The sequence below is a fragment of the Rutilus rutilus genome (genome assembly GCF_951802725.1).
Source record: "Rutilus rutilus genome assembly, chromosome: 8".
NCBI classification, from domain to species: domain Eukaryota; kingdom Metazoa; phylum Chordata; class Actinopteri; order Cypriniformes; family Leuciscidae; genus Rutilus; species Rutilus rutilus.
This window is the reverse complement of record NC_140222.1, coordinates 1055144-1080000: the sequence shown is the minus strand read 5'-3', so window position 1 is coordinate 1080000 and position 24857 is coordinate 1055144. Positions and strand designations below refer to the sequence as shown.

Here is a 24857-nt window from a genome sequence, read left to right as displayed (position 1 = left end):
TCGTGGATTCTAGCAAATATCAACGGATAAAAAAAATCCAAACCGGGCGGCTTCTGCTAGAAATCTTATAATGGGCCGTGGTTGGATCTTCCATCAGGACAACGGTCCAAAACAAACATCAAAATCAACACAAAAATGTGTAACTGAGCACAAAATGAAGCTTCTGCCATGAGCGTCCCAGTCCCCTGACCTTATGAGTGGGCTGAACTGAAGAGGAGAAGCACCAACATGGATCTGGGAATCTGGAGGATCTGGAGAGATTCTGTATGGAGGAATGATCTCTGATCTCTGGTCAGGTGTTCTCCAAACTCATCAGGCATTATAGAGAAGACTCAGAGCTGGTATCTTGGCAAAAGGAGATTGCAAAAAGGTATTTACTAAAAGGGTATGAATAATTGTGGCCAGCGTGTTTTGGAGAAAAACATTTATTTCATAATGTGATTTTCCCCCCAATTTGAATTCTTTTACTTCAATGAAAGGTTAGAATTTTGCCAATTTTTTGAATGAAAGATTTATTTTTTACAGCCATTTTTGATCATATTTACCGGGGGTATGAATACTTTCCGTACCCACTGTATAAACCAGAGCATCATTATGATGATGTTTGAATCATCTTTTGAATTTTGAATATTTTCGGAAAGTTCTGAAACATTTGAAAAGTGTTAGACGAGCGTCCAATTAAAACACTCCATAACCGACGTATGAATACTGTTCTCGCGCTGATGTTTTTAGAACATTATTAAAGACCAGATAACTGTGAGAGAGCGTTCCTGTTAGCTGACCTACTATTACAAAACGGCACAATACCCATGATGCTTTGCAACATAACTCTCTCTCACTGCCTCTCTCTCTCTCACATGCACACACACACACACACACACACACACACACACACACACACACAGGTGTGCCGTGTGCTTCTGTCCCCGGAGCCCAATGAGAACGGCTGCCACCCGCTGGACGGACAGATCCTGTGCAAGCCGTGTCACGTGACTCTGGTCCAGCGCGCGTCACTGTGACGAGGACACGCCCACTGTGAGGAGGACACGCCCGCTGTGATGAGGACACGCCCACTGTGCCAGATACAACAATCGCTTCTTTTATTATCTTAATGCTTTCTTTCAACATTCCTCTGATTATATCAATGTACACTAGCGGTCAAAGTCTGGAATATGTACGAATGTTTTGGAAACATCTGCATTTATTTGATCTAAAATTCAGTGAAATATTATTACAATTTAAAAATAGCTGTTTTCTGTGTGAATATCTTTTGACCATTACTGTATCAGACATATCAATTAGTCTTTTGCATTCTTTTTTTGTAATATGCACAAAATGCAAAGCACCAAAGATATTTATTCAACAGCAGCAACACCAATATCCCATATTCAGTGTTATTTCCATTGTAAAAGGAATATGACTCCAAATAAACTACTAATATATGCCATCTTGTGCTCATTGTGACTGATTATTTGCGCAAAATATTCAGTATTTGGTATGTAATATGCTATGATGACACATCGTGACATTTGCTTTGATGTCGCATAGTGACGGGGGCGCGCAGGGTTGCGGTGCTCGTCACCGAGGGTTCCTTCGCGCGCTCCCGCTCCTGCACGCGCACGGCCGCGAGATCTTTTTTCTCGCACGAGCTCGCGGCGGATTTTACCTCACGGTCAGAGATTAAACGACGCGAAAGCGCATATGTGCATGAACGGGACACGGTCGACGCAGGATGGTTCGGGAAACCAGACACCTCTGGGTGGGAAATTTACCCGAACATGTTCGCGAGGAGAAGATTGTGGAGCATTTTAAACGGTGAGTTACACAAGAAGCGGAGCTGCGCGCGCAGTGACGCGGCCTCGCGCGGACACAAACAGCCTCAGCGCGCGATGCCAGAAAATAAACGAATAAACGCCTATAAAAACGAGCTAAAACACCCGCAATGAGCCATAAATACGATTTAAAATATAACAACAAACCGAAGCGATCTCTGATGAGACGCCAGCCCGCTAACATGACCAAGTTAAGCAGTTAGCTGGCCGCTTCACTAGTGACTAGTTAATGTTTTGCTGGTGGTTTCGTGGAATCTATCGTCTTTTTCTCAGAAATCGTCCGTTTTGGGTTCACGCCACAGTTACGCCTCACGAAAAGTCAAATAAAACGCGGTTTGAGTGTGAGAACAGCGAGTGTGTGTGTCCGTGTGCGGTGGTTAGCTCGCTGCTAACAGGCTGAGCCGGTTTAACAGCGAAACCGATTCAGTCCGAGGAACAGAAACAAGAAAGAGTGAGAATCTGATGTTAGCGTTTAACTTCATTCCGCGATAGTTCTGAAGTAAACGCAAAGTTTTACAACGTAAACATGCAAGTATGAGCTGAATTCATGTAATATAGGAAACCGTTGTGAAATCGCTTTAAGTTCGTAGTCAAGTCACCTTTATTTATACAGCGCTTTAACAATATAGATTTTTTCAAAGCAGCTTTACAGTGATAACAGGAGATTACAGTAACAGAGATTGTTTAGGCTTTACAGCAGCTCTAGAATAAAGTTATTGTCCAGCTAAAGTTAGTTTTTGATTGATTTACTTCCATTATAAAGATCATGAGTTATTAACTTAGGGGCCGCTAACACGACACCGCTCTAACAGAAAACTTTGAACGCGTTCCTGGACGTTCATTTGCACGACAACAGTGTTTGGTGGCTCGAGAACGCAAACTTTGAAATAGTTTCAAGGTGCAAGTTTTGAAAAATGTTATCTCCGTGTAAACTTCAAAAACGTGAATCTGTGAAAACTGTGACGGATGTAGAGTGAATATGCGCCCAAGCAAAATGAAATTGGCTTACAAACAAACATTATGAAGGTGTAAGTTACAAAGTTTTTGTACGTCAGAATGTGTATTTGACTTTTACATTTGTGTGTGTGGCCGACGCCGGTCCCGTGACGCTTGGCTTACAGTGGCTCGTCTCTTTCAGGTATGGCCGGGTGGAGAGCGTCAAAGTCCTGCGCAAGCGCGGCTCCGAGGGCGGCGTGGCGGCCTTTGTGGATTTCGTCGACATCAAAAGTGCTCAGAAGGCGCACAACGCCGTTAACAAAATGGGGGACAGAGACCTTCGCACCGATTACAATGAGCCGGGTTCGGTGCCCAGCGCCGTGCGCGGTCTGGAGGACGCCGCGCCCGCTAGCACTCACGGAAGGGAGGTTGCAGGGTTCTCGAGGAGCGCCGTGGGGCCGGTGTACGGGCCTCCGGTGACTCTCCACACCAGAGAGGGGCGCTATGAACGCAGACTAGACGGGTAAGTGGGACTACGGTGTCAGATACAGGGGTTGAGGTGGGGTTAAACACAATACTGATTCTCCGTTCTCTGAGGCCTGACTTCCTGCACACGGGATTATTAATCCTTGTCTATCATGTAAGAATGAGTGGATTAGATTGGTGTGTTCAAAATCAAAATGTGGGATTACTGTGTGAGCCATGAGCTGGATATCACCCACGTGGATATTACGAAGTCCGGCGGAGACGTAACGGGTGAGTTTGGATAGTAGGCGTCCTCCAAATCTGGGATATTACGATTCCTCGGATGGTGCTGTGTGGAAGTATGTGCCGACGACGGATTTAACAAGATTTTTAACCAGGGAAATAGAGATATCGCAAAACCTTTTTGTCAGTTGTCATTTGCCTTGCACGAGTATCCCATCACCCATCTGGTCATTGTGCTACTGTCTGTCATGGATGTGTATCACTGCCGTGGATTTAGGAGGAGTCGCCCGTCGCGTGTGGAGTAAGTGTGTCAGGGTTCATCATCTCATCCTCCGTGTCACCGCACGTCATTCGTTAGAGAGGGCCGCTAACGCTCGTCGCTCGCGCTGGGATGTTTCAAGCTTCGAAGACCAGAAGACGTGGCGGGAAGATTCACGCTTCCCGAATGTTGGATCTAACCTCATGTTGGATGTATAGGTGTAGACCGAACTGGATTACCTGATCTCGAGTGGATGTACGGGAGAAGAGTTCGCCGAGTCCCACCGCTGCCGTTCGGAGGAAGTAAATGCGCTGGAATTACGCACCGTTTGTTTTTTTTGTGTGCGCCGTTCGGATTATTCACCACCAGTGGAAAGCTATGTTTTTCCTCATGAGAAGATTGTTTTTTGTTTTGTTTTTGGTAAAGACTTTATTTGTTTTTCCTTAATATTATTTTTGTTAAACGCATCAAGACGACGTGCGGATAACCGGCGCAGCCCTGATTGGACGAAGATCGCATAGTGGGATCCGATCCGCTTCTTTCGACCGCTTTCCGCCGTCGCTGTTTTTGGCTCACACACAATTCCTCCTATATTGTATTGGGAATAAGTAGGGTCAGTTACTGCTCTGAAAAGGTTGGTATTGCCCTGCCTTACGCATCTCTGTGCTTTCTCTCTCTCTCTAACCTAGACACATAGTCTCTTAACCCCTGTTCTTTACTAACCCTAGAGCCTTGTGTTATTAACCCTTTGATTTCCCCGCGGCGTTCAGAGCCAGATAGCCAGCATGGTTCATGAGTCGGATAGAAACACTGCATGATTGGTGTAGAAGTCCATTTCCAGCAGCGCTAGAGCCTCAGTGTAGCTCGGATCTAAACTGTGGCTCAACCAACCCGTTAGATTTGTACGATGAGTTACTTGCTAGCTGTGTGAGAATGATCCAGCTGGAAGCTAAGTGTGTGTGTTCCTCTTTCTGTCGTGTCTCTTCCCTGTCTCTCTCACAGCAGCGGCTCTGACGGACGGGAACGGGCGTATGAACACAGTCCGTACGGACACCACGAGCGCAGCGGCTCCTTTGACCGGCCGCGCCACTACAACACAGACTATTACAGGGACCGCTCCATGTTTGCTGGCTCCAGCCCGGCCGCTAGCGCTCTTAGCGGTGGCTTCGACGCGACCGAGTCTCACTTTGAGCCTCGGATCCGCGACCCTTTCACCCTGTCTGGTTCCGCTCGCCGCGACCCATACCGTGACGACAGGGGCCGGCGCGCGGACCGGACGTACCATCACCATCGGCGGAGCCGGTCATCGCACTCGTCGCAGTCGCGGCAGCCGTCGCCGCAGAGGAGCGTGGGACACACGCCTAAAGCCGCGCACTCGCCCAAGCGAGCGGCGGCGTCTCCGGGTCCGCGGTCTCGCTCGCGCAGCCCGTCCTCCAGCTCCGACTCCGCTAGCAGCACCAGCAGCACCGGCAGCGGCAGGTATCGTACCAGCGCTAGCTCCTCACTGTTTCAGTTCATGTTTATGACACTTTGCAGTTGTTACAACCTCATTATCAGAATCCTAGCCGAACTAATATAAATTTCAAGCATTAATAAAGACAAGTAAACACTCAGTTATTAAAAAAGAACAACAGGTACAACTGAACAAAGATACGATTGAAATAAACAGTGTTATAAGATTTTCAGGTATTCAGGTACAGAAACTATAAATTGTGTGCAATCAAACTTTTTTTTAATTACTCGCTTTTGTGTTTCGCCTCCCTCCGCCATATTACGCTTGTGTATATGACTCGTATCGCGTATGTGACGAATAACGCCAGAGAAACATCAGTAGGCTATAATCGATCTAATTTTGTGTAGTTAATAATTTTGTAAAATTTTTACAATGAGTGTTATAAATATTTTTGGGGGGATTCTGTGATTTATGAAATTTATACAAATTTAGGGTTTGGGGTCCTAAGAATAAGGCCCTATGAAATTAATTTTCTTCCAAAATTCTAACCAAATTCTGTGGTTTCCATTAATTTTTCTCAATTCCATTTTTAATGGTTTAATAAATTATCCTCAAAGTTTGTCTAACCAATTGAGTTGTTAAAACGTTAACAATAATATTATTATAAATAAAAACATTTTATTGTTAATTTTACTATATTACTATATTATAGTAAAATTGTAATATTAATATTAGTATTATTAGTACCGATTGAGATATGGTATTATAGCTTGGTTTGGTAACCTGTCAGTTAAACTAAAAACACAGCTCCAAACATTGATTAAAAGGGCAGGGAAGATAATTGGATCAGTGCCACCGACTACTCTTAATGAGCTTTTTGAGGAGGCGGTGAGAAAACAGAGTTTTAAAATTATTAATGATCCGAATCATGTTCTCTATAGTGAGTATGAGTTGATGCCCTCAGGCAGAAGGTACAGGGTACCGACCTGTAAACTGAATAGGTTTAAATTTTCCTTTGTGCCACTCTCTATTAAAATATTGAATAAAAACAAATAGGGTGTGGGCAAGCTGTAATTAGGTATAGAGGCTAGTGATAAGGTGATAATTATGTGTAGTAATTCATGTTATGTGTAGTAAATCATGTTATGTGTTATGTATGTTGTGCTGCATCTGTTGTCCCGAATGCCCAAGATGAATTTCTCCGCTAGGAGACAATAAAGGCTAATCAATCAATCAATCAATCAATATCAATGTTATTGTTACTTTACAGTTGTTACAACCATGTAATTAGAATCCTTCCTTTTCTGAGAAGTTTAAAATACGACCCTATGAAATACATTTATTTTGTTCCAAATTTGTGTTTTCCATTTAAATTCTGGATTCCATTTTAATGGTTGAATAAAAAAAAATTAAAAAAATTCTAATCAATTGAATTCATAAAAAGTAGTCAAATTTGAAGTCAAATGTTTTTATTTTTCAAAAATAATTTAAATTTTTCTGTTTATATTTCTGGATTCTGTGTTTTATGATTTAATACAAATGTATTATCAAAAGCAGTGATAAAAAATAATGCATAACTTAAACTTAAATTTAATTTATTAGTGTTTGGCGATATGCTCCATTTCCACATCGTCCCATCGTCAGCCTGTGAGATCGGCGATGCACGATATTACCGTGAGGGGGCGGGGCTTACTTATTCGATTATTAACTTGCTTATTTACTCAGAGTTAGAGCACTCTTGACCATTTGTGAATGGATCAACTTGCAATTCAGTTTTGATGTGGGATGTAGTTTAGTCTGTTTTAAAACACTTTCTCAGAGGAGTCCTCATGCACGTGTGTGGTGATGTCGTTATGAATTTAGGCAAGGCAAATTAATTGTAGTTCCCAACATTAATTTAATAACAATACTAGCTTTATAATAATAATAATAATAATAATAATAATTTAATACATTAGGCCTAATGGTAAAACGAGCCAATTAGGCTAACGCTCTATCGTCGATACACGATACTATCGTCTAGCGGCACAACCCTATAATTTATCCTTTAAAATGTAAGCAAATAAAATGTGAACAACTCCTTTTTTGCCAAAGTTAGTGTTAAAATTAAAACACAACTGAAAACTTGTGATGTCAAATGTAAATATTGTTCTAGGCATCGGGGTTGTAACGAGGAAGTTCAGGTCTGTCTGTCAGGTTAGGCCACACTCAAAGATTTACTGTTCATTTCTTAGAGTTGATAACATGATTGAGGGGTTGAGCTTGATAAATACAGTTAACACTTCAAGATGTGTAGAAACAGAACCAGAATTACTTATTCCTTCTTAATGAACATCGTTGCTTGATTGTAATGTTTGGGTCCAGTTGAGGAAGTCCAGATACAGACGTGTTTAACCCTCAGGTGTCTTTGCCTGTCGGTCAGAAATAAAACAAAAATGATTTCAATGAAATTAATGTACTATATTTTAGTTCAATAATTTAATATTTTGTATTGTTAGGGTATATTATGGCACTAAATTATATTTACGCTGTATTTATAATATATTTATTCACTTTTTGAGAGAATAAAATTTCCAACTGAAACTGTGGTAAATCTTGAATGCTTTAGATGACCCCTAACCCCGACGCTTGGCAGGTTATTGCTGGTATGAATATTTTTTTTTAAAGTTACAGAATTTTACGTTTATAATGAAAAATGTGCAGAAATACTATTTAAAAATTTTATATGAAATATATATTTTCAAAAACATAAATCTAAGCCATAAATAAACAAGTTGTCCAAAATTTGAGCCTGATATCTCTAAAAATGAGCTTTCAGTGAGATGTTGTTCGGCTGCAGTACCAAACGCTTCCACTAGAGGAAACTCGTCTCATGTTCATTTCCAATGCGTCATTTCTGACCGCGAGGAGCACAAGAGTGACTATTTATTTCAGGACCATTTAACCTGTGTGTGTTCACACAGCAAGTGCCAGAACCGTTACCAAGTTTCGTACCATTCCGATAGTAAAACAAGTGTACATTTGTACCAGAGGCTACTTTCATGCTGTAATGATGTTTAAATGCTTGTAGTTTTCTCTAAGATAGCTAAGATGGCGTTCTCTTTGAACCGTGTGTGTGTGTGTGTGTTGTGTCCTGGCAGCAGTGACTCGAACAGCAGCTCCAGCGAAGGCTCGCGAGCGCGCTCAGTGCAGTCCACGGCTACACACGCTCCTCCCGCGCCGCCGCTCACCATGGACTCCGACGAGCCGCGCAGGAGCTTCGGCATCCGGGTCCAGAACCTGCCCACGCGATCCACAGGTCAGCTGATCTGCTCACCTCACCTCACCGGGTTAGGGTTAGGGTTAGTCTCCGATGTCCCCAGAGTGTGTGTGAAGGTTTAGCTCAAACACACCACAGATATTTTTATAGCCTGTTAAAATGGTCTCTTTTTGAGGAAGATCAGAACGATGGAGAGACTCAAGAAGAAGTGACATCATGTAGGCAGCATTTCTGAAGGGTTAGTTGTGAATTTATGTAGCGTATGTGTAGTTATCTTCTAGTCATTGATTAGCATATTCCGTCAGGATAATCTATAAATCGTGTTCAGGGGGCGGGGTTTATGTAAATTTGAGGGTTTGTGATGTCACTAACCCAGGAGGAAGCTCGTTGTGGTGTTCGCCGCTAGCGCAGTATAACAGCTGACAGGAAAGGGTTTTATTTCAGCGAACACTTCCTGTTGTGCTGGGTTCTCGTGATCGTCTCACAGTGTCACATGCTCTACACACCTCTTAATCACGCAGGAAAATGTAAGTGGACTTTATTTTAAGGTGTCATTGTTACAGTGTAATTATATATTTAAGTCCTGAGCAACTACATGTACTCACTATAGGGTTAGGGTTTGGTTGAGGGTTAGTTGCATGTAATTATGCACAATTGACTGTTATTACTATGGTAAGTACATGTAACATATGTAACAAGGACACTGTAAGATAAAGTGTTACCGACTTCTTTTGTAATCGCGGCTTTGAACGATGCCGTAATCATGGCATCCGTAATGGCGATTAGGAATGTGATTAATTGTGCAGCCCTAATCTACAGTGTGTTGAGGACATGACATCACACTCTCCTGTGTTTGACTCCCACCAGACACCAGTCTGAAGGACGGGCTGTTCCACGAGTTTAAGAAGTACGGCAAGGTGACGTCGGTGCAGATCCACGGCGCGCTGGAGGAGCGCTACGGCCTGGTGTTCTTCCGGCAGCAGGAGGACCAGGAGAAGGCCCTCAGCGTGTCCAAGGGCAAGCTGTTCTTCGGGATGCTGATCGAGGTCACGGCCTGGAACGGCCCCGAGACCGAGAGCGAGAACGAGTTCCGGCCCCTGGACGGGCGCATCGACGAGTTCCACCCCAAGGCCACGCGCACGCTGTTCATCGGGAACCTGGAGAAGACCACCAACTACCAGCAGCTGCTCGACGTCTTCCAGCGCTTCGGCGAGATCGTGGTACGCTAGGCTAACCCCTCGGGCCTGGGGCAGAGTACACGCTTTGGCACCATCCGTTTGACGTGGGGTTTCGTGGGGATTCGTTAACGATAACTGGCGGCGGGACGCAAGATTCGATCGCTTCGTCTCGTATAGTGTGCCGTAGTGGACGACGACCGACTAGCGTCTGCGAGGCTTCACGACATCACCATAAAAAGACTAGCATGTTTTATTTTTTTATTTTTTTCGGTCCTCCATGAAGGGTTCCGTCAAGAGTGTGTGTGCGCGCGCACATGAGTGAGCGTGTGTGTGTGTGTGAGTTTGCGTGTGTGTGTGAATGTCAGCAAGCGAGTGTGTGTGTGTGTGTGAGTGTCAGTGAGCAAGTTTGAGTGTGTGTGTGTGTGTGTGTGTGAGAGTGTCAGTGAGCAAGTTTGAGTGTGTGCGTATGTGAGTGAGAGTGTGTGTGTGTGTGTGTGAGTGAGAGAGAGAGAGAGAGAGAGAGAGAGAGAGTGTGAGTGTGTGTGTGAGTGAGAGAGTGTCAGTGAGCGAGTTTGAGTGTGTGCGTATTTGAGTGAGTGAGAGAGTGTGTGTGAGTGAGTGAGAGAGAGTGTCAGTGAGCGAGTTTGAGTGTGTGCGTATTTGAGTGAGTGAGAGAGTGTGTGTGAGTGAGTGAGAGAGAGAGTGTCAGTGAGCGAGTTTGTGTGTGTGTGTGTGTGTGTGAGTGAGAGTGTCAGCGAGTGTGTGTGTGTGTGTGTGTGTGTGTGTGTGTGTGTGAGTGTGTGTGTGTGAGTGAGAGTGTCAGCGAGTTTGTGTGTGTGTGTGTGTGTGTGTGTGTGTGTGTGTGAGTGAGAGTGTCAGCGAGTTTGTGTGTGTGTGTGTGTGTGTGTGAGTGAGTGAGTGAGTGAGAGTGTCAGCGAGTGTGTGTGTGACGGCTGACATGTTTCTTGTCCACGACAATTTTTTAGGAGTCAAAATCACGTAGTCTGACAGTGACTATCGTAACAGACATAGTGTCATCTGAACCAGGCTTTAGGGATCGCAGTTTGGTACCGAACAACGAGAGTTTTTGATACTCTGTGGAATCGAGGCAATTCGGGTGAAGCCTAAAAAGTGTGTAACTCTGATTCAGTGCCAGAACTGTCGGTTCAGATCTCACTGCTCATGTTCAGCACAGATCTCACTGCTCAGCTCTAGCCACAGTCTGTCCTGGAAATGACCACAGTGATTAGGTCATGTTAAACTGGGGTGTTTTTCCAATATACTTTTATAGTGTAATGGGTTTTCTGTGAGAACGGTGTGTGTTAGCGGCCCCTAAGTTAATCACTAATGATCTTCACAACGGAAGTGAATCAATCAAAACTAACTTTATCTGGACAGTAACTTTACTCTAGATCTGCTGTAAAGCTTAAACACTCTCTGTTACTGTAATCTCCTGTTATCACTGTAAAGCTGCTGTGAAACATCTATATTGTTAAAGCGCTGTATAAATGGAGACTTGACTTTATCCCAATTTGATTCAGTCATTCTAGAGATTCTGAGTGGATTTGAGCCATAAATCTGTTTAATATGGACATTTCTGCCTGTTTGAGAAGAAAAGTCAAATGTTGTTCACTATGGTTGAACAAGCTCCAATCTTAATTGCTTTTTGTCATTGTTGCAATCTTGTTTTTAAATCATGGATTTGTCTTGATTGGTTTCAGGATATTGACATCAAGAGGGTGAATGGCATTCCCCAGTACGCATTTGTTCAGTACTCCGATATTGCAAGTGTTTGTAAAGCCATTAAGAAAATGGATGGAGAGTATCTCGGCACCAACAGACTCAAGGTATTTGCACATTCTTGGCAGATACTTGTATGTTTGTGTGTGTCTGTATTGGCCTGGATGGTCAGTAATGGTTGTGTCTTGATTGCAGCTGGGGTTTGGGAAGAGTATGCCGACAGCGTGTGTGTGGTTGGACGGGCTGACCTCCAACATCACAGAGCAGTATCTCACACGACACTTCTGTCGCTATGGGCCCGTCGTCAAGGTACATTTCACATGCACTATATGGTCATTCCAGGTCAAATCAACCAAATTACGGAAATTTACCCAGACAAATTTTGTTAATATTTTTTCTGAAAAAGACAAATAAATAGTGATGAAACCCCAAATATTAAATGTCACAGATGTATATTGACTGAGTAATCCACCGTTTTGCAGAGGAGGGTCAAAATGACAATTTTCACCTGAGATTTGGAGCCAAATTACAGGGGTGTATTATTATTCAGTATCATTTAGTATCAGTATTATTTGTTCTTCAGACAATCCTCTTTAAACACAATAAGTAGCCTACACATTTGTTTTTTTACCATTGAAAATGAGTAAAATTTGAACATGGAGTCGTATTGGGGTGCCCATATCTATAAGATTGAACCATATAGGACCTTAAAAATTAAGATTGCAAAAGAAATGTTTAAGAATTATCTAGAAGGATATTAAGATCTTTAATACTTTTAGAGTTACAGGCATGCAAACTTTGGAAAAGGAATATTTATGGCTCTCAGACAAGTACATTCTTTGCAAATTGTGTTGATAGAAGAAAAAAAACTAGATGCATTTCTAGTTTCAACATTGTTGGTCAGATATTCCTCTTAAAAGAAAAAAGCATCGGCTGTGTGCAAAGTGACCCACATTTGTTTTTTAACCTCTGAAAATGTGTACAATTGGCCAATTTACACACATGGAGCCGTGTTAAGATCTCCATATCTCTGGCATTGAACCATCAAGGGCCTTTAAAATGAAGACTTTAGAAGAAGAGTTTAAGAACCAGAATCTAAAAGGATATTAAGATATCTTTAATACTTCTTGAGTTACAGGCATGCAAACTTGAGGCAAAAAACACAAGAAGTGCTTTTTCCCATTTTTGGACCGTCACTGTTGGCATATAATGCAACAAAGACTGCTTAAGTCAACCAATTTCAATGATATATCTACCAATCTCTATGTAAAAATAAAAGTGATGCTGCCATCTTTCTAAAGTCATTTTTACACCCCTGTAATTTTGGCTCAGAATCTCAGGTGAAAATTGTCATTTTGACCCTCCACAAAACAGTGGATTACTCAGTCAATATACATACATTACATTTAATATTTGGGCTTTCTTCATGTATTTCTTTCGCCAGAAAGAATTTTTTTATAAAAAATTGTAGCCGGGGGCCTCAGGTTGACTTGATGCCGCATTACCTATGTTGATTTTTATATTGAGTTGTGTAGAGTACTAACTATTGTCCTCTTTTCCAGGTTGTGTTTGATAGGTTAAAAGGAATGGCTCTTGTTCTGTACAACAACACTGATTTTGCCCAAGCAGCTGTTAGAGAAACCAAAGGATGGAAGATAGGAGGGAACAAAATTAAGGTGTGTGGAACTGACTAGTGACACTTGAACTTTCTATTCATCTAGAATCTTTGAAAAGTCAATTGTATCACAGTTTCCTCAAAAAATCTGAAGCAGCGCAACTCTTTTCAACATTAATAATAATCAGAAATGTTTCTTGAGCAGCAAATGGAGTAATTCAGCTTTGATCACGGGAATAAATTACATTTGGCAGTTTATTTAAAAGAACAGTAATATTTGTGAAATATTTTTACAATTTGAAATGGCTGTTTTCTGAGACTTGCGTCCTTAGTGAGCAGAAGAGACTTCTTTTAAACCTTTGACCGCCAGTATATGTACAGTTATATAATGTAATGTGTTTGTTTCTTTTGTCCAGGTTGATTTTGCCAGTCAGGAGAGTCAAATGGCTTTCTATCGATCTATGCAGGCATCAGGGCAGGACATCCGTGACTTTTATGATATTCCAGCAGAGAGGAGGTGAGTGCTGCCTTAAGGACAACACCCTAGAAACTATAATTCCTGCCTGCAGTTTGCTTATCTTCAAGCACTTGGTTAATTATTGCCCAAATCTTGTTTCGTTTTGCCAGGGAAGAGCGGCGAACTCCTTATGAGTTTTCAGCTGAGCGGGCGTATTACGAAAATGTAAGGACTCCTGGCATTTACGCCGAAGACCCCCGTCGGGAATATCCTGGTCGCAGTCGCGATCGCTATGCAGAGTTGGATCATTACCAAGGAGAACATTACGATCCCCGCTACCACGAGGACCCACGGGAATACAGAGATTATCGAGACCCTTTTGAGGACATCAGGAAGTACAGCTATATCCAGCGAGAACGTGAACGGGAGCGTGAACGATTTGAGGCCGACCGAGGCAGATGGAGTCCGTCTCATCAGCGGCGTCCCTTAACTCCCTCTGCTTCACCCTCACCATCTGAACGTGTTTCTCGAGAAGCGGAACGACGGGTGTATAGACACTCCTCTGAGAGATCTGGAAGCTGCAGCTCGCTGTCTCCACCTCCAGCTCAGTTTGAGAAGTCTGAGAAATCACCAGTGGATTACAAACCGGAAGGACTGGAGAGAGAAATAGAGCAGACCGAGGCAGAGCGCGCAAGTGGAGCGGAGAACAAAAAACGTGGCAGACGCAAAGAAAAGGCTGACAGAGAGAAGGGGGAGAAAGCAAAGCAAAGGAGAGGTAAAGTACAGTCTCCCAGTGCACCTCATTCTGAAGGGGATAGAGAGCCTAGTCTGGATATGGGTTCTGGGAAGGGAAAAGTTTCAGATGTGGAGAGTCAAGAAAGACAGAAGCATAAAGGGGACAAAGAACCCTCCCCGGTTGACCACGTAACTCGCCTCGAGTCTCAAAAGGGAGAGCGACTCGATCAGTGCAAAAGTGAGTCGTTAGACAGGGATGGCAAAGGAAAGTCAAAGAAGCATTTAAAGTCTGACTCTGGTAGTGATGGCAAAGATTCCCTTTTAGATTCTGACAGACTTGCAGCGAGAAAAAGGCGTTTTGGCGATCCCAGTGGGAAAACTATAAGGCAGAAAAGGGGCCGTCTAGAGGATGATCCAGGTTCTGGAATTAGCCAACCTGCTGACTTTGCTACAAACACTGGATTTGCAAAAGAGACCGATATTGATGTGAAAGCAGAGAAAGAGGTTCAAAAGAGAGAACACTCCAAATCCAGGACTGGCCCTCATTATAGTCAAAGGGAAGAGCTGGATAGCGCTATGAGAGGGACGTCTCAGGGTCCATCGCTACGACCAGGGGAATTATCTGAGGTGGATGTTTTGGACTCAAAATCGCACCCTGTGCCTAGACGATTTTCAATCGACGGAACCTCCGATAAGGACAGCAAAGTAAGGGATGAATATCTAGAAAATATTGACCTTTCTCAGAGTTACCGCAAACAGATGGAGCAAAACAGACGGCTTCGGCAGCAGCTGCAGACCCCTGATAAACAAGGAAAGGCAGAGTCTCAGCAAGGTATAGATGCAGAAGATCTTGAGCATCGTAGCCTGGTGCATGAGGTTGGCAAGCCTCCGCAAGATGTAACCGATACCTCGCCTCCAAATAAGATCAAGAAACAAGAGTCCTTTGAGATGGAAATGAGTGCTAAGAGAGAAAGGATTTACCGAACAGGTCGCCAAAAGAGTGAAGACCCTGAGTGGAATAACACAAATTCTCCGAGGTTACAGCATGCACCGCTACTAAGAGAGGTAGAATATGCTGACCCTCCGACTCAAATGATTGTGAGAGAAGTAAAAGAACCATCAAAACCTGAAGATAATGTTCCATTAGATCTGGAGCTTGCTGGTAAACGGATGCACACCGTACAGATGTCAAAGATGAGTACATCTCTACCAGATGAACAGCAAAGACGTTGGGAGAGTCGACTAAAGCAAGAGTTGTTACCAGACTTTTCAAGGGGCTCTGAGAAAAGACGTCTCAATCGGAAGTACTTGGATTATGGACTTTGGCCCGATTTGGAACCTGGTGAAGTGCGTTCTGACTCTGAAGAGGATCGTGAAAATAAGTCCAACTCTCCTGCACCATCAACTTCTGTACCCTTCTCTGAAAGACATCGTCCAGACAGGTTGTCAGACTCCAAGCTAACATCTGTCCTAGAGAGAAACAAATTCCGTTCTTTTGCAGATGATCAGACAATCACACCGGATACTAAAGCTTTGTTAGAGCGTGCAAAGTCTTTGTCCTCCTCAAGAGAAGACAACTGGTCTTTCCTTGATTATGATACACATTTTGCCAGTTTAAGGAGTAGAAAGGACACAGAAAAGGTAGAGTCAGCCCCACGACCAACTCCCTCATGGTACATGAAGAAGAAGAAAATTCGAAGTGAGTCTGACGACAAAGTGGAAGAAAGGAAAGAAGATCCAAAGCCAGAAGAACAGGAGAGACGAGAGTTGTTTGCGTCACGTTTTTTGCACAGTTCTATTTTTGAGCAGGATTCAAGGCGTCTCCAGCATCTGGAACGAAAGCATGAGGACCCTGAACATGGTGTTGGATATCTGTACCCTCAGCAAGGCCCAGCAGAAGGGCAGCCTGACCCAGAACCAGTTGTGCTTTTCCATAGCCGGTTTTTGGAACTAACAAGGTTGCAGCAACAGAAGAATAAAGAACAAATCCCTCAAAATTCCAAGCATGAAGAAACCGTAGATACAACCAGAGGAAGTAAAACACCTGAGGAAGAACAAGCTCCACAGCAACAAATTGCTACTGAACCTAGTATCCATCCAGCTGAGAGCAAAATAATTATCCCTGTTCAGGCTCCTCAGACTAGTCCTGTCCAAGCTCCTCAAATATCACCACCTGTTATAATAGCCAAAGAATCCTTGCCATCAGTGGAAACAGAATGTGTTGATACTCCTGCCTATAATTTGTTTGATCCTTCCATTAAGGAGGAAGATAAAGAGCATGAACAGCCCGCAGCTCAGCCACTACAGCCTTTGCTAGAGCAACCCTCAGAACCTAATTGTTCAGAATGCCAAGAGTCAAAGATCCCAGTCGAGGAGATGGTATTGAAGACTAATGACTTTGAAAGTGCTCCTGAAACCAACAAAGTGGTTTCAGAACAGCTTTCAAGCAACGAAACACCACCCAGCATTTCACAACCAGAGACTGAGTCTCCAGTTAAGTTTCCAGAATCACCAAGTCCCCTCTCACAAATCTCTTCTGAGCCACATGAAAAGGAACCTGAGCCACCTGTTACAGAAGCTGAATCTATCAATACAGGTGATCAGAAAGTTGCTGATAATTATCCAGTTGAGGAAGCTGTGTCTCCCCCTCCAAAGTCAAGAAATAAAAAGACTAAAACCTCACCTAGCACACCAGTAACTACACCTCTGCCTGCTACCCCAGACAAACAGAGCACCCGCAAAAGTGAGCGCATTGACAAAGAAAAACTGAAACGCTCATCTTCTCCAAGAGGAGAGGCATCCAAGTCAGTGCCCGATTCAAAGTCAGTAAGTAAGTCCCCTCTGCACAGCATAGAAATGGAGCAAGGTACAGAGCAAAATTCTCAGCCAGTTAGGGCAAGGCGTAGGAATGTGCGTTCTGTTTATGCTACACCAGTTGAAGATGAAACTGCACTGCAACCTGGAAAAGACGCTGAATCACCTCGTGTAAGAAAGCGTATAGACCGAGATGTGGGTTCTGATGTAGAGACCGTTGCTGCACCGCCACCGACCTCAAGACGGGGACGCCCCCCCAAGAATCGACGCCAAGCTGAGGATGTACCAGCAGGAAAAACTGGACGGTCAAAATCAACTGAGTCTAAGGAATTGGATGCTAGTGAGACGAGCAGTGAGGGGGTTCCCAAAGTAGGTAAAGGCAAATGTTCACCCCACACACAAAAAGGAGTAAGTCCAGTGAATGTATCAGCATCTGGAATCGGAAAAAAGGGAGACAAAATGGAGAAAATATCAGAAAGCCCCAAACTCATTACTGAAGAAAACCCTCTTGTTCTTAAAAACCTTACAATTCGGCTTGATGTGACCGAAGTGAAGGCAATGCTTCAGACTAGTGAAGATGAACCTGGAACTGAGGATTCTCCCAAAAAGAGCTCACCTGGTGTGTCTTCAAAGGATGAGGTCATAGAATCTAAATTTGAAAGTGATGCCATGGATGAAGTTAATAGTGAAGGGGAGGCATTGCCTGCTGCAACAAAAGCCATCGAGTCAGATGTATCTTTGCTGTCTCGAGAGCTGGAACTTGAGCAAGCTGTTGAGAATATTGCAAAGCTGACAGAAGATGCATCTCCTCCTCCTCAGTTTAAAAGTAACTTGACAAAGGCACAACGTTCATTACCTGAAGAACCAGAGCGTGACTCAGAAGAAGAAAAGCCTGCAATTCCAGCTAGTGAAACCGAGCTTGCTGCTGCCATAGATTCCATTACAGCAGAGGAATCATCTTGTACCCTGCCACAAGAACAAATCATCAACTCTGTTGTAGATTCAAATGCTGATATACAGACACTCGCACCCAGTTCAAAAGTATCTGAAACCTGTGTTGGCGCAGCAGATGTTCAGGGGGAGACTGTAACCTCTCCTAGAAAAGGGTTTAAAGGCAGAGCAAAAGCTTCAAAGAAGGGCAAAGGCCAAAAGGGTGCTGGAAGCAAAAAAGAACCATTCAAAGATGTCGTTTTGGATGCTGAAAACATCCCTGTGAAGTCACCGGAGTCCATACCTGCAGAACTTCCAGCAGTCAAAGAAAGATCACCCACAAGCACAGCTGCTGTCATTACTTCCTCTTCCAAGCAGGTTGTAACTTTAACAGCGCCTAATGCAGACGTTCCAAACGAACCAGAGTTGCCTCTTAAAACTGAGATGGATATCCCAAAATCTTCTCCTGCTCCCAGCAGAAGCCCAACGTCACCCAAGTATCAGCCTTATTCATACAAAAACACGTCCCCCTCACTATCTCCAACAAGAACTTGCCTCAAGAATTTGTCCTCATACCCAAGCAGGCTTTCTGTTTCCCCTACAGAGCGTTTCAATCCGCCGAAAGAAGCTGGGGTCCTCTCCCCTCCACAGACCCCTTTAGAGAGCCCAACATTACCCTCAGACACCCCTGTTCATGACGCCAACTCGGGTGATTTGCGTAAAATCCTCACAAAGCCTAGAACTGGCCCAGTGTTGGACATGGCCGCTACATCTGGGAATCTGCATCCTCATTCTGCAAGGGAAAGTGACATTACACCAGATGTGGTAACCAGCAAAAGTGCTCATCAAGATAACAGGCAACCCTCTGTTTCAGCCCAACCTGTAGTTCGACAGCCTGCCTCTATTCCATCCCCAGAAACAAAGCAGATCTTCAGTGAGAAGTCGGTCATTTCAGTTATTGCTTCCACTCCTACCTCTGTCATCAGTCGAGTTTGCAATCCCTCTGACTCTGAGGAGAAGCCAAATGCTCCCATTGGAAATCCCTTTCTTGACAAACAACCTCCAAAACAGATTTACCAGCCAAGCTTGGAGGAAAGCAGTACGTACCATGGTCCACCAGTCGGGGAGGAAGGTGGAAATGCTGGTCGTTATATTGTGGAGAGTACATCGCTGAGCACAGGTTCCAGCACAGGGCTGAGAGTTCAGACATCAGAAGGTGTGGTGGTGCTGAGTCATTCTGGCCAGAAAATGGAGGGGCCACATCGCATAAGTGCCAAAATCAGCCAGATCCCGCCGGCCAGTGCTGTGGACATAGAGTCCCAGCAGCTGGTGTCCATGCCCCAGATCAAGCAGGATCACTACAGTGCCTCCCAAACACCATCTTCGAAATGCCCACTTCCTTCAGATCATGGGCATTCAATAAAACCACAACTAAATGTCTCCACAATTAAACAAGAGTCTGCAATGGACAAATTGGAGTCCTCTTACGCCCCAGTTCAAAGTGGAGTTGTTAAATTATTGCAACAAACGCCTGGCCCATCACAGGTCATGAGTTACCATCACACAGTGATGAAGCACCCCAAGAAGGTAGATGGGTCAGAGTCCCTCAGTGTGGATGGCGTGAAACCCGGCTGGGTCCCAACTATTAGTCCTGCGATAAGTCCTCATCTTCCCCCAGCAGCAGGCAATCATGTCGGGTACATAGCTGGCACAACGACAGATCGAACTCCGTCCCTTATTCAACCTAAGCAGGAGCCGCGATCTCCCCGGAAATCTGGACACCCTCATTCTCCTTTTGCCAAAGTGTCGTCTCCTATTGGCTCCTCATCTCCGAAAGGTGTGTCTATGGTCCTTCCCTCTGGATTACCCTCTCTGTCCCCATATGTGTCCACTGTCCACCACTCTGAGCAGTCTGTGATCATGCCCCCACACAACGCTCACGGGAGCATTGGACGAATGTCACCACACCGCGTTGGCCCGATAGGGCACCTTACTCAGGGTGAGGTACGAGTGAACACTCCTCCTCTCTCTATGATGAACTATGCCATTCACTCTGACAGCCTCCCCTCCTCTTGGCCACCTGGCCAGCAGAGACCCATATCTCCCCAGGCCGTGGGGAACAGGGAAATGGTCCTCAAGGTTAACACAGCCAATGCAAGAAGCCATGATGGAGGAGAAGAAGAAGCAAGGCGTTTCCATACAGCTCTCGGAAGACCAGCTGCTCAAATGAAACCAGAATCCATACCAGCAGAGTATCGTGGAGCTCTCCCCAGTGGGTTACCCATTGATCGATTCAACATGTCACCAAGAGACATGCGAGTGCTCATTCACCACCAGCAGAGCGATCGTCCCACTGCAGAATTACACCAGGTGCACGTCCCCGAGAACATGCCTACGTCTTCAACTCCTACCAGCATGGCGACGTCTCTCTCACCTCGGCCACACTTGTTAGCAAAGGGAGTGTCTGAGAAGGACTCCTCGAAAACCTCCGAGCTGAGGAGGGCACAGACACCTCCCAGTAAGGAGGGCATGATGGCGATTCGTAGTGCAATGCCTCCGATGGCTTCTCCTCAGAGAGTTCAGCTGATGACAGCAGGAACTGGAACGTCCTTTCCTGAATATTCCAACATGTATACAAACCTACGACCCGCCCACGCTCAGTTTGCTGATAATTCTCCAATGGGGATTAACCAGTCCACCCATAGCATCCCATCGTCACAGGCACAGGTAAGTTTGAGCATGCATCAGTTTTTAAGTTTACTAGCTTTCAGAGCTGTGCAATTTACATTCGTCCCTTTCGTTTTAAACCAAGGGAGTTCAGGAGCCGGAGTCCAGTCAGCCTCAAGCTGAAGCTAAAGTGGAGTTGGTTGGACATCAGCCTGTGAACATGGTACAGCTTCTGACGGTGAGCTTCTCGTTCACTACACACAGAACGCTTTATTCTGTCCATCCAGAACTTCAGATTTGTACCTGTCCTGCCTTATTTACACTATCCCCCATCAAAATAATCCGGTTTTACTTTTAGTAGTGTTTCTTTTTTTTTTTACAAAATGTGAAAATGATAGATTTTATGATATTGTGCAATGTTAATCATTAAAAGCAAACTGGTTTGTTTTCAACATTCATACTGATGCCTGAACAGTTTTGAAAGCATTTAATTCAAGGTTTGCACAAGGTGCTCTAAGTGCTTGATTTTCACCGGTTTTCTGTGAGAACGGTGTGTGTTAGCGGCCCCTAAGTGAATAACTAATGATCTTCGCAACGGAAGTGAATCAATCAAAACTAACTTTATCTGGACAATAACTTTGTTTAGGCTTTACAGCAGCTCTAGAATAATCTGTTACTGTAATCTCCTGTTATCACTGTAAAGCTGCTGTGAGACAGTCTTGGTAAAGCGCTGTTTAAATGGAGACTTGACGTACTTGAATTTGACTTTTTGAAATGTAAGTGCTGGAAAGCCCTTGAAAACAGCCATATTTATGAAGAGGTCCTTAAAGTGCTTGACTTATTTAAATACAACATATATAAAATATATCGTATAGCACTTCTCAGTTCACATTGTTACAAAGCATCTTTACAGGAAATTCTATTGAAACAATCCTTATTGTTGATTTTTGTACAGTGACCAGGGAAAGTATTTGATTTCTTAATATCATATTAGAAAATATCAAGTCAGGTGTCCTAGCAGAGTCTCCACAGGAGGAGTCCTTCACATTATTGCACACTTTAAACTTTAGTATGCATTTTTTCGTATTCGTCATTGGGTGGCTCTGAAACCGATCTGAATTTTTATTTTATTTTATTTTTTTATGACTAAGAAAGTTTTGGAGGCATATTTATTTTTTAAAGTGCGAAAATTTTGAACTCTGTGTGTAAGGACCTTTACACATCAGCATGTTCCACAAACACACCATTCTTTATCTTCATGTTCAACCATCTGTGTGTAGTGAGAATGACCCTTAAGATGCACTGTGTTTTATAAACCGTACAGAAATACCCTATCGTGTGGCAAGGCCTGCTGGCGCTGAAGAACGACACCGCCGCGGTCCAGCTGCACTTCCTGTGTGGGAACAAGGCTCTGGGCCTGCGGTCTCTGCCTCTGCCGGAGAGCGGGGGGATCCTGCGCATCGTTCAGCGGATGAGGCTGGAGGCGCAGCAGCTCGAGGGCGTCGCGCGCAGGATGACGGTACGTCAGGTCTCCTTTATTTATACAGCCCTTTTCACAGTACAGAGTGTTTCAAAGCAGCTTTACAGAGCTAGCAGGACAATAATGCAACACAGTTTAAGTAAGTTCAGTGATGGTTCATTTCTGTTGTAAAAAAAGTTACTAATTTAGTTCATATATATATATATATATATATATATATATATATATATATATATATATATATATATAGCCGCTATGGAGAAAACCATGATGTCATCATCCAGTTCAGTTCTCATTAAATGGTGTCAGTGCAGGAGATCAGTAATATTGTGTAATATAGAGGGCTATCAGTTCTAGAAATAATCAAATGTGTGTTATATTTTTGATGCAAATGCAAACACATTTTCACTCTCCATGACTGTTCTCACCCTATTGGTTATGAAAGTTTTGTCTGAAAAATCAAGCTGTCTAAACTAATATGTACGAATGATGGAGTGTGTAAAGGTTCAGGCTGTAGGCAGAGGACCTGTTACGCCCTCTCTCAAATTCCCCGCCCCTTTATTCTGCACATGAATTATTATAATGAGGAATATAGTGACGCGTTGGTTCCTGGGAGAAACTCAAGAGTACAGTGGAGGCGTTTCAGGAGTTCAGGAACGCTGATGTAGAGAAGAACTCGAGCTCAAACAGCAACATTACACTGAAGACAGATGGAGAATAGCAGAACAGGTGTGAGCTGTAGAAACTCCTGTGAGATGATGTGTGTTGTGTGTTGTCAGGGGGAGAGCGACTTCTGCCTGCTGTTGGCCATGCCGTGTGGCGTCAACCAGGACGACGTGTTGAACCAAACGCAGGCGCTCAAATCTGCCTTCATCAATTACCTGCAGGCCAAACTAGCGGCTGGAATCATCAACGTGCCCAACCCCGGCTCCAATCAGGTGCGTGCCTTCTGCAGCGAAGCTCTTCATGCTCAGGTGTTGTCTTCATTAAGATGAACATTAGCCCATGGTTTACTCTCCCTCAAGCCATCCTAGGTGTATATGACATTCTTCTTTCAGACGAACGCTATCAGAGTTATATTACAAAATGTTCTGGCTCTTCCAAGCTTTATAATGGCAGTGAATGACTTTCTGTTTTGAATTTGTTTTTATGATGGATAGACGGACTTTTATGATGGATAGTTGCACTTTTATCATGGATAGATGCACTTTTATGATGGATAGATGTACTTTTATGATGGATAGATGTACTTTTATGATGGATAGTTGCACTTTTATCATGGATAGATGCACTTTTATGATGGATAGATGTACTTTTATGATGGATAGATGTACTTTTATGATGGATAGACGCACCTTTATGATGGACAGATGCACTTTTATGATGGATAGATGCACCTTTATGATGGATAGACGGACTTTTATGATGGATAGATGCACTTTTATGATGGATAGATGCACTTTTATGATGGATAGACGGACTTTTATGATGGATAGATGCACTTTTATGATGGATAGACGGACTTTTATGATGGATAGATGCACTTTTATGATGGATAGATGCACTTTTATCATGGATAGATGCACTTTTATGATGGATAGATGTACTTTTATGATGGATAGATGTACTTTTATGATGGATAGTTGCACTTTTATCATGGATAGATGCACTTTTATGATGGATAGATGTACTTTTATGATGGATAGATGTACTTTTATGATGGATAGACGCACCTTTATGATGGACAGATGCACTTTTATGATGGATAGATGCACCTTTATGATGGATAGACGGACTTTTATGATGGATAGATGCACTTTTATGATGGATAGATGCACTTTTATGATGGATAGACGGACTTTTATGATGGATAGATGCACTTTTATGATGGATAGACGGACTTTTATGATGGATAGATGCACTTTTATGATGGATAGATGCACTTTTATCATGGATAGATGCACTTTTATGAGCCAGGACCTTTTTTTAATATAACTCTATTCGTCTGAAAGAAGGTTATCATACACCTAGGATGACTTGAGGGAGAGTAAATCATGGGGTAGATGTAATGTGTGGGTGAACTATCCCTGTAAAGCGCTGTGTTCGTCCCTCCGCAGCCAGCGTATGTACTGCAGATCTTCCCACCGTGCGAGTTCTCCGAGAGTCACCTGTCCCGCCTGGCCCCGGACCTGCTGAGCCAGATCTCCAGCATCTCCCCGCACCTCATGATCGTCATCACCTCTGTGTGATCGCACACACTCTCATCCCGGATCTCCAGCATCATGATCGTCCTCACCTCTGTGTGATCGCACACACTCTGCCCTGCTCGTATTTATTCATCAACTGCAGTTTTGTTCATGGAAACTGGGCGAAATAAGAAAAAAAAATCACAGAGCGACAAGTGACATTTTCTTCATTTGTTGATTTTGAGTCTATTTTTTGAAGAGCGAATCATAGAAGTTATTGTAACATAATTATGTGTTTTTAACTGGTCATGTGGTCCCCGTAGAGGATTGAACATTGGGATCGTCTCCGGCGGCAAACCGACAGGATCATGGAGTTTCTGGTTTGCCGGACTGTAAATATTTTAAATATTTAAAACCCTGGCGAGAGGAAGGAGCCCGGAAGAGTCGGCTTCACCTTCAGGATCTGGAGGAGTGGAGTAAGCCAGAATCAGAACGCTTTTGTGTTGTAAATACTCCAGACTTCGGGGCTGGCAGCTCTTCGCTGGGTTTATTGGGGCACTTCAAATTTTCTTACTCAAATAAAAAAAAAGTACATAAAACTTGTTTTT

General features: G+C 43.7%; 2 protein-coding genes across 6 annotated transcripts in view; both read left to right on the top strand.

The window, feature by feature from the left end:
• fblim1 (filamin binding LIM protein 1) overlaps positions 1 to 1447 on the top strand; it is a 14401-nt gene extending 12954 nt beyond the window's left edge. Inside the window, exon 8 of the mRNA XM_084417178.1 lies at positions 906 to 1447. Within this exon, the coding sequence (XP_084273304.1) occupies positions 906 to 1019 (114 nt within the window). The 3' untranslated portion in view covers positions 1020 to 1447. The remainder of the gene's footprint in view (positions 1 to 905) is intronic.
• A 163-nt stretch (positions 1448 to 1610) lies between these two features.
• Positions 1611 to 24848, top strand: LOC311295684 (msx2-interacting protein). 5 transcript variants are annotated; one of them, XM_084417156.1, is made up of 14 exons: positions 1611 to 1815; positions 2971 to 3291; positions 4741 to 5214; positions 8332 to 8486; positions 9315 to 9667; positions 11347 to 11472; positions 11561 to 11674; positions 12928 to 13041; positions 13397 to 13497; positions 13608 to 20643; positions 20729 to 20821; positions 21908 to 22102; positions 22843 to 23001; positions 24181 to 24848. In XM_084417156.1, exons 1-14 carry the CDS (start codon positions 1733 to 1735, stop codon positions 24310 to 24312), a joined length of 9456 nt encoding a protein of 3151 aa, XP_084273282.1. In that variant the 5' UTR covers positions 1611 to 1732; the 3' UTR covers positions 24313 to 24848. The 5 variants fall into 5 exon arrangements, with proteins under 5 accessions (XP_084273282.1, XP_084273280.1, XP_084273281.1 ...); XM_084417154.1 differs by having other exon boundaries at positions 8329 to 8486; XM_084417155.1 differs by having other exon boundaries at positions 4738 to 5214.
• The last annotated feature ends 9 nt before the right edge of the window (positions 24849 to 24857 follow it).

Coding starts and splice junctions, on each gene's coding strand:
- LOC311295684 (XM_084417153.1), top strand. CDS start 1,733: ATGGTTCGGGAAACCAGACACCTCTGGGTGGGAAATTTACCCGAACAT. Junction 8,487..9,314: donor CCTGCCCACGCGATCCACAG/GTCAGCTGATCT, acceptor GACTCCCACCAG/ACACCAGTCTGAAGGACGGG. Junction 11,675..12,927: donor GCTATGGGCCCGTCGTCAAG/GTACATTTCACA, acceptor CCTCTTTTCCAG/GTTGTGTTTGATAGGTTAAA.